The 10,362-nt window shown below is 39.6% G+C and overlaps 1 protein-coding gene across 2 annotated transcripts in view; it reads right to left on the bottom strand.

Annotated features, from left to right (window-relative positions):
• Positions 1–121: 121 nt before the first annotated feature.
• Positions 122–10,362, bottom strand: part of si:ch1073-396h14.1 (disintegrin and metalloproteinase domain-containing protein 10) — a 121,356-nt gene continuing 111,115 nt past the window's right edge. For both annotated transcript variants that reach the window (XM_034179746.1, XM_034179745.1), the window contains exon 15: positions 122–1,807. In XM_034179746.1, coding sequence (XP_034035637.1) covers positions 1,703–1,807 — 105 coding nt within the window. In that variant the 3' untranslated portion in view covers positions 122–1,702. The remainder of the gene's footprint in view (positions 1,808–10,362) is intronic.

Genomic DNA, 10,362 nt, shown 5'->3' with positions numbered 1-10,362 from the left:
ATATTGGGCTGTTCAAAAAAATAGCAGTGTTTGGGTTTTTCTGTACAAACTCAAACATTTTCTGCATGAACTGAAAAATGCTTGAGGATTTTTCTTTCCTGTGAACTAATATTTAGTTGTATAACCACTGTTTCTGAGAACTGCTTCACATCTGTGTTGCATAAAGTTGACCAACTTTTGGCACCTGTGAAGAGGTATTCCAGCTCAGGATGATTGGACTACTTTCCACAATTCCTCTGCATTTCTTGGTTTTTCCTTAGAAACAGCATTTTAATGTCACCCCACACGTTTTCTATTGGATTCAGGTCCTGGGGATTGGGCTGGTCACTCCATAACATTAATCTTGTTGGTCTGGAACCAAGATGCTGCGCCCTTGATGGTGGGTTCGGGGTCACTGCCTTGTTGAAACACCCTTTTCAAGGAACTTTCCTCTTCAGCATGAGGGAACATGACCTCTTCAAGTATTCTGATGTATTCAAACAGATCCATGATCCCTGGTATGTGATAAAGAGGCCCGACACCATAGTATGAGAAACATCCCCATATCATGATGTTTGCTCCACCAGGCTTCACTGTCTTCACAGTGTACTGTGGCTTGAATTCAGTCTTTGGGGGTTGTCTGAAAAACTGTCTGTGACCTCTTGACCAAAAAACAACAGTCTTGCTTTCATCAGTCCAGAAAACGTTGTGCCATTTCCCTTTAGGCCAATCAAGGTGTTCTTTGGCAAATTGTTACCTCTTCAGCACTTTGTTTTTCAACAGTGGGACTTTTAGGGGGCTTTTCGCCAATAACTTGGCTTCACATAGGCGTCTTCAATTGTTACAGTCCTCACAGGTAACTTTAGACCTTCTCTGATCACCCTGGAGCTGGTCATTGACTGAATCTTTGCCATTCTGGCTATTCTTAGATCCATTTGATCCAATGATTTTCCAGTTTCCTCCACATCTTCCTTATTGTGGTTGTCATTTTAAAGTATTTGAGATCATTCTAGTTGAGCAGCCTCTCATTTTCTACAATTCCTCATATGTTTTCCCCTCTTCAATCAACTTTATAATCAAAGTATGCTATTCTTCTGAACAATGTCTATGAGGGTAGGTTGAAAAGTTCTAAGGCTCACTATGATACAATTAATGCATTAACTGCATCATAGTGAGCCTTAGAACTTTTCAGCCTACCCTTGTAGAACAACCTATTTTACTAGCATGTACAACATTTGCTGCCTTGTCCTTAAATAAGGACCACCTGTAAGGGTGTAATAATTCAGTTCAATGTATTTTATTCATATAGCAGGCACTGATATATTTTTTATTTTTTTTTTTTGAACAGCCTAATATCTCTTCATTTTCTGTAAAGTAATAACAAATTTGATCAATTTTCCTTATGCTTTGATTTGGAATAAAATGTGCAGTGTTCCAAATGGATTTGCATGCATGGAAATAAAAGCTATGATAAAGATTTTGAGCTTTACTTACTTTTTAAACACAATGCTGTTATTATGACTACAACTATATGTCAGTCAGCCAAACTGTGTCGGGGCTGAGCAGCTGTTAAGTGTTTCCTCAGGACATCACCTTCAGTGATGAAGTCATGCATGCTGGCTACAAGTTGACACCTCTCTGGTGTGACGTTTGCACTTCGGTAAAGGACTATTTTTGGGGCATGATGCTTGTATTCCCAGTGAAGACAAAAACAAAAAAAACATCACTCCAAGACGCTTGTGTCCAGGGTACGGCCACACAGGATGATGGTGCAGCCCATCACAACAGACAGAATGAGGATAGCCAGGAGGATTGCCCACCAATGAGCCTGCAGAGCACAAATCAAAATATATTAAACAGATGCAATCTTAAGAGGAGGGACTACTGTTGATAATATTTGTTTTCCGCAGTAAACCAATAAATATGCAGTTAATCAGTCCTTGATGGTTTTGCAGCACTGGAGGTGCAGAAGCAACAGAAGCGCATCCAACTAATGACATTGCATTTCAAAATACATTCATCAGGTCATTATTCTGCTTTACTGGACATGTTGTTATGCGTACAGTACTTATTGTCATGGTTGAAGGCTATCCGATCCCTGCCAGTGTGATAAGACACAAATATAATGGCACCCATTAGAGTACAATCTTCAGCCAAGAAGAAAAAACAATTTTACAAATCTTGACAGAGGTAATGAGCACTATAGGAAAGTATTTTCCTAACTACGTATAACAAAGTACTGAAGACTGAACCTGGAAAATGTGTCCAAAAACTTGTTTCTGTAAAATGAAATATGTCTCTTGATGTTAGTACACTGTGATTTCAGAAATTATGGCCAGTTGACAATTTTACTCTTCTTAGATATGTTGTTTTAACAGTTTTATCTTTTTGTTTATTACCTCCGCCAAGGAGGTTATGTTTTCGGTTGCGTTCGTTTGTTTGTTGGTTGGTTGGTTGGTTTGTTAGCAGGTTACTCAAAAAAAAATTACTCAAAAAAATCCAACAGATTTCACTGAAATTTTTACCAGGGGTGTATCTTGGCCTAATTTATAAGTCATTACATTTTGGTAATGATCTGGAACACGATCCGGATCCAGTAATTTTTTAAAGGATTCTTTATCATTGTAGGATAGGGCCAATTTCTACATTTTTGCATCCAACTTCATGAAGACGGGTCACAAAGGCTGAACAAAAATTAAGTTACGACACAACAATAATTTAGCATTTCTTTCTCCTCATTAAATAAACTTGTTATTAGAAAATAAAAAAACGTGTAGTTCATGCAGTTTCTCTTTATAAATACATTTGCTGAAGAGCTAAGGGTTTAACCACTGAATCTGAAACATGACGGTAGATGCGGAAAACGACGTGGAATAAGTCTCTTTGCCAAATGGTATTCCATGTGACGTCAGTGACCCTATGGCCTTGGCGGAGGTTTGCGCTGTCTGAGTGCTTCTAGTTATTATTAGTTTTGATTGATCCATTTAAATACTATTCATTCAGCAGCAGTAATTACTCATGTGTGTTTGTAAAAAAATATCAGATACAGGTGAGCAGAGTTTCACCAAACTGGGTCGGAATATTTTGTGGCCGAGTGTCTCCAGATTAACTGTTGGAACAGATTAGTGAAGGTTGTCACTAAGTCTGAAACAAGCATTTCCAAGTTATACAGTGCATCCAGAAAGTATTCACAGAGCTGCACTTCTTCCACATTTTGTTATGTTACAGCCTTATTCCAAAATGGAGAAGTTTATTTTTTCCCTTAAAATTCTACTCACAACACCCCATAATGACAACATTTTAGTGTACTATGGTCATTTTTTATTTCATGATCCACTTGTTACTTCACACTATAATATCTGTTTCTGCTTTATCTGATTGATGTGGTTTCACACAAATAAAAAAAGGTTGTCTTTTTGTTTTAAAGGTTCATGAAGTGGGCAGCATAGTTGCTTAGTGGTTAGCACTGTTGCCTCACAGCAAGACGGTCATAGGATTGATTCCCACCTGTGGCCTTTCTGTGTGAAGTTTGCATGTTCTCCCCGTGTTTGTGTGGGTTCTCTCCAGGTGCTCCGGCTTCCTCCCACATCCAAAGACATACACGTTAGGTGGACTGGAAACTTTAAATTGTTAGTAGGTGTGTGTGTGCGGGTGTGAATGTGTTTGTCTGTCTATGTGTGGCTCTGCGACAGACTGGCATCCTGTCCAGGATGTACCTCACCTCACACCCCATGACTGCTGGGATAGGCCCCACCCCCCGTGACCCTTAATTGGAGTAAGCGGTTGAAGATGAGTGAGTGAGTGAGGTTAATGAAGTCAGGGGTCATTTCTGTCTTTGGTGAACCAGCTGGATGATGCACAGAGTTGCTGTTACAGCCAAATGCACATTTCTGATTCTCTGCTGTCGTGAGAAAGGAAATCTCAAAGTCTTAAAGCCTGAAACGCCTCTTACAGCTGAACATTCAGACAGGAAGCTCGTCGAGCAGATTTCAGAAACATATGGTTCAGTCTGACGTGTTAATGCTTCAGCTGTACAATGACGTCATTGAAATGTTCACACAAATACTAAATTCAGCAAGTGGAGCAATTTTATTCAAATAAAGACATGATGCAGACGTTTCCTGGCACATTACTCCTGTTTAGGGTCATACTGGGATCTTCAAGAGAAGATGCTGGAAACCAAAACCAGCATTTAGCAGGTGAGAAGAAGCTGACTGGAAAATATTCAGTTCATTAATGTTTAGTGAGTGTCAGTCTAAGCCTTGTCCAAACCACCAGCAAATCATCATTTATGGGCACATGTGACAGTCTCACATTTTTTTTTTTTTTTTTTTTGTGCTCCCGTGACGTAATGAGTAAAATTTTTGTGACAGGGCTTTTTTTTAACTCACTAACCCTACTCCTACCCCCAACCCTAACCATAACCACCACCCCCCGCTTCACTTTTAATTTTGTGCAGCCATCACAGAATGAATTAGAATGAATTTGTGCTGCTGTGACAAAAGTGAGGCGCTTTTCGTCACAATATCACAAACCAATAGATTAATGTATATTTTGTGCTGCTGAATCACAATTTGCCGTGAGACTGGGTTGTACCACAAGTTAATAGTGAAAGTTTATTTACTACTGCAATGAAAACACGCATAAACAATTTTATACTGTGAAACCACAAGAGCATATATTCCAACCAAGTCAAAATAAGACCAGATTACTTCTATTCCAACTCTTCAATTAAATTTGTGCAATTTTGTTTTGATTGAGGTGCATGAGACTGCTCATGAGAATTAAAGAAAAAAAAAAAACAGAAAAACATGGGATTCTCAGGTTTTTTTATTGGATGATGCCCCACACAGTTTCCTTAAAAGGTTTTTGAATGGTCCTGGTAGTAAATAAATAGAAGCAGAGGTTACAATCCATATTTAAAATGACAATAAATGATGGCCAAGCCATGTTTGATTTGTTCTCACAGATGTACATGGTACATCCCCAGGGCACTGAGAGGAGTGCAGTGCCTCACCAACACCAGCTAATCTGTGGACTAACTTTGATGTCAGATATGTGATACATGTGTTTGCCCCAGGATAGCAGAAGCCTACACAGAAAACCATGTTTTAACATCTTATCTAGTTCCTGAGATATGGTCACTAATGTATGTTAGACGATGACTTTTGATTTGACCTTGGCCTTTGATGTATGACAAGTCTTACTGAAACTATAGTCTGCATTATATATATATATATATATATATATATATATATATATATATATATATATATATATATATATATATATATATATATATACACGAGGTCTGTTAGAAAAGTATTGGACCTTTTTATTTTTTTCAAAAACCTGATTGATTTGAATCACATGTGCTTGCATAAACCAACCTTGAACCTTCGTGCGCATGCGTGAATTTTTTCACACCTGTCGGTTGCGTCATTTGCTTGTAAGCAGCCTTTGTGTGAGGATGGGTGGAGTCTCGCGTCGTTTTTTCTTTGCAAGGAAAATGGCGGAATGACTGGAGCAGCGCGACTGCATCAAATTTTGCCAGAAACTGGGCGACAGCCAGGTGGAAACCATTCGGATGATTCATACGGCTTTCGTGACGATGCTATGAGCATCACACAGATTAAGGAGTGGTACAACCGGTTTAAAGACGTCCGCACAACGGTGGAGAGCGAGCCGCGCTCCGGGTGGCCATCAACATGCTGAAATGACCAGATCATTTCCAAAGTGAACGCTGTGGTGATGCGGGACTGTCGTGTGACTGTCCGAGAAATTGCGGAAGAGGTGGACATCAGCACTTTTTCGGCACATTCCACTGTGACAGAAGATTTTGCCATGAAAAGGGTTGCAGCGAAATTCATGCCGATGGGTTGGGCACGAAGCTGCTGACGGAGCAAAAGCACCACCGTGTTGAAGTCTCACAGGACATGTTGTGACATGCTCACCTCTTCCACAATTTCTCGGATAGTCACACGACTGAAAAGCCACCGAAAGCTGTCTGAATCTTCCGAATGGTGGAAGATCATAATGATCTGTCACACCCTCTTTCTTCCCTTAGATTCCGGGGTATAGAACAAGTAACCCTACACAGAGGGGGTGACGCTGACAGGAAATTATGCCAACGAGAACTCTTTTGGATATATACATTAGATGCACTACAACCATCAGGTCTAAACGAGGATTTTGACATGAGTGTGTTTATATAATTCTGAAGTATTGATTTAATTTTGAACTGTTTGTGCTTTGTTTTATGATGGCCGATGCCTGATGTGTGCACAGCATGGACTTGTTTTTTTCCTTTTTTTTCTCTGTATGTTTCATGGCAGCATGGTGGCTTAGTGGTTAGCACTGTTGCCTCACAGCGAGAGGGTCGTGGGTTCAATTCCCGTGGCCTTTCTGTGTGGAGTTTGCATCTTCTCCCAGTTTTTGCGTGGGTTTCCTCCGGGTGCGCCGGTTTCCTCCCACATCCAAAAACATGCGGGTTAGGTGGATTGGAATCTTTAAAATTGTCCGTAGGTGTGTGTGTGGGTGTGTCTGTGTTTGTTTGTCTGTTTGTGGCCGTGCGACAGACTGGCGTCCTGTCCTGGGTGTACCCCGCCTCGTGCCCTATGACTGCTGGGATAGGCTCCAGCCCCCTGCGACCCTTAATTGGACTAAGCGGTAGAAGATGAATGAATGAATGTATGTTTCATGTCTTTCACTACATTTCCCATGATGCTCTACTGACTCAGAGTGCTTCACCATTAAGTGGTGAAGCACACAGGTGCCACTAATTAAGTGTATTAACTCCAAGCACTGTTTATAACATGCACTCTGCCTGATGAAGGTCTCACAGACCGAAAGCTTGCAGCTTCAGTAAAGCTATTTTGCACAGACCTGAAGTGTGCAGATTTTTTTCCTTTTTACTTAGACGTCTCTACTAAACCATGCACCTTTTCGACAAATGAGCGGTGACCCTTCACTACTTTACTTATAGTTACGGTTTTTAAAATATATAAATGTATGAAATTAGACTTGCAGTTTTAAGTAACTTATTCTAATTGAATTGTACATGTAGTTTTTTTGTTTTTTAACTGTGTGTCCTTTGACTGAGTTTGTGTAAGCTAACCTTCATGCTCAGATCATGTCAGTGTCCTTTTGTTTCCTGTCTTTTGTCTAGTCTGTGTCTTGTTGTAGTAGTTGGTGACCCCTATGTAATGTAGTCTGTTGTATTGTAAGCTCCTGTGATGTTTGTGTGTTTTTACTGTAAATTGTTTAATTCTTATAGTCTGTCAGGGACTACAGATGGAAATTAGCCCATGGCTATAATCTGACATATTTACTCTTTATGTGTTCATTAATATGTGTTGTCCCTTTGAAATAAATGAAATGAAATGAAATATATACAGTATATATATGTGTGTGTGTAGCTGGGAGGACACATCTCCAACACAATTCAATATAATTTATTTAGTTTATATAGTGCCATATCACAACAAAGCTGCCTTGACGCCCTTTACACAAGCAAGGTCTAACCTTAACAATCCCAACAGCAAGCACAGAGGTGCTGATGACACTGAGGAAGAAACCTCAAGAAGACCAGACTCAGAGGGGTGACCCACTGCTTAGGCCATTCTAACAGTTACGAGGCTGTGTTCTTCCTCCTCTACTCTTCTCCCTGTATACCAGAAGTCTTCAACTCATTTCAGAAAGGGCAGAGAGGGTGCAGGTTTTCTTATATATATATATATATATATATATATATATATATATATATATATATATATATATATATATATATATATATATATATATATATATATATATATATATATATATATATATATATATGCCTGCTCCCAGACTACCAATAACCAGCAAAAATCTATTTAAGCATAAAAATTCAAAAAGAAAAAATAATATAGCACCTTCAACTGCACCACAGACTAAAACAGTTAAATGTGGTCTATTAAACATTAGCTCTCTCTCTTCTAAGTCCCTGTTAGTAAATGATATAATAATTGTTCAACATATTGATTTATTCTGCCTAACAGAAACCTGGTTACAGCAGGATGAATATGTTAGTTTAAATGAGTCAACACCCCTGAGTCACACTAACTGCCAGAACGCTCGTAGCACGGGCCGAGGTGGAGGATTAGCACCAATCTTCCATTCCAGCTTATTAATTAATCAAAAACCCAGACAGAGCTTTAATTCATTTGAAAGCTTGACTCTTAGTCTTGTCCATCCAAATTGGAAGTCCCAAAAACCAGTTTTATTTGTTGTTATCTATCGTCCTCGTGGTCGTTACTGTGAGTTTCTCTGTGAATTTTCAGACCTTTTGTCTGACTTAGTGCTTAGCTCAGATAAGATAATTATAGTGGGCGATTTTAACATCCACACAGATGCTGAGAATGACAGCCTCAACGCTGCATTTAATCTATTGTTAGACTGGATTGGCTTTGCTCAAAATGTAAATGAGTCCACCCACCACTTTAATCATATCTTAGATCTTGTTCTGACTTATGGTATGGAAATTGAAGACTTAACAGTATTCCCTGAAAACTCCCTTCTGTCTGATCATTTCTTAATAACATTTACTCTGATGGACTACCTAGCAGTGGGGAATAAGTTTTATTACACTAGAAGTCAATCAATCAATCAATCAACTTTTTTCTTATATAGCGCCAAATCACAACAAACAGTTGCCCCAAGGCGCTCCATATTGCAAGGCAAGGCCATACAATAATTATGAAAAACCCCAACGGTCAAAACGACCCCCTATGAGCAAGCACTTGGCCACAGTGGGAAGGAAAAACTCCCTTTTAACAGGAAGAAACCTCCAGCAGAACCAGGCTCAGGGAGGGGCAGTCTTCTGCTGAGACTGGTTGGGGCTGAGGGAAAGAACCAGGAAAAAGACATGCCGAGAAGGGGGGCAGAGATCGATCACTAATGATTAAATGCAGAGTGAGGCATACGGAGCAAAAAGAGAAAGAAACAGTGCATCATGGGAACCCCCCCACAGTCTACGTCTAAAGCAACATAACCAAGGGATGGTCCAGGGTCACCCAATCCAGCCCTAACTATAAGCCTTAGCGAAAAGGAAAGTTTTAAGCCTAATCTTAAAAGTAGAGAGGGTATCTGTCTCCCTGATCTGAATTGGGAGCTGGTTCCACAGGAGAGGAGCCTGAAAGCTGAAGGCTCTGCCTCCCATTCTACTCTTACAAACCCTAGGAACTACAAGTAAGCCCGCAGTCTGAGAGCGAAGCGCTCTAATGGGGTAATATGGTACTACGAGGTCCCTAAGATAAGATGGGACCTGATTATTCAAAACCTTATAAGTAAGAAGAAGAATTTTAAATTCTATTCTAGAATTAACAGGAAGCCAATGAAGAGAGGCCAACACGGGTGAGATATGCTCTCTCCTGCTAGTCCCCGTCAGTACTCTAGCTGCAGCATTCTGAACCAACTGAAGGCTTTTTAGGGAACTTTTAGGACAACCTGATAATAATGAATTACAATAGTCCAGCCTAGAGGAAATAAATGCATGAATTAGTTTTTCAGCATCACTCTGAGACAAGACCTTTCTGATTTTAGAGATATTGCGTAAATGCAAAAAGGCAGTCCTACATATTTGTTTAATATGCGCTTTGAATGACATATCCTGATCAAAAATAACTCCAAGATTTCTCACAGTATTACTAGAGATCAGGGAAATGCCATCCAGAGTAAGGATCTGGTTAGACACCATGCTTCTAAGATTTGTGGGGCCAAGTACAATAACTTCAGTTTTATCTGAGTTTAAAAGCAGGAAATTAGAGGTCATCCATGTCTTTATGTCTGTAAGACAATCCTGCAGTTTAGCTAATTGGTGTGTGTCCTCTGGCTTCATGGATAGATAAAGCTGGGTATCATCTGCGTAACAATGAAAATTTAAGCAATACCGTCTAATAATACTGCCCAAGGGAAGCATGTATAAAGTGAATAAAATTGGTCCTAGCACAGAACCTTGTGGAACTCCATAATTAACTTTAGTCTGTGAAGAAGATTCCCCATTACATGAACAAACTGTAATCTATTAGACAAATATGATTCAAACCACCGCAGCGCAGTGCCTTTAATACCTATGACATGCTCTAATCTCTGTAATAAAATTTTATGGTCAACAGTATCAAAGCAGCACTGAGGTCCAACAGAACAAGCACAGAGATAAGTCCACTGTCCGAAGCCATAAGAAGATCATTTGTAACCTTCACTAATGCTGTTTCTGTACTATGATGAATTCTAAAACCTGACTGAAACTCTTCAAATAGATCATTCCTCTGCAGGTGATCAGTTAGCTGTTTTACAACTACCCTCTCAAGAATCTTTGAGAGAAAAGGAAGGTTGGAGATT

The sequence above is a fragment of the Thalassophryne amazonica genome, chromosome 10 (genome assembly GCF_902500255.1).
Source record: "Thalassophryne amazonica chromosome 10, fThaAma1.1, whole genome shotgun sequence".
NCBI lineage: Eukaryota > Metazoa > Chordata > Actinopteri > Batrachoidiformes > Batrachoididae > Thalassophryne > Thalassophryne amazonica.
The sequence above is the reverse complement of the archived record's forward strand: the minus strand, read 5'-3'. Positions and strand labels throughout refer to the sequence as shown.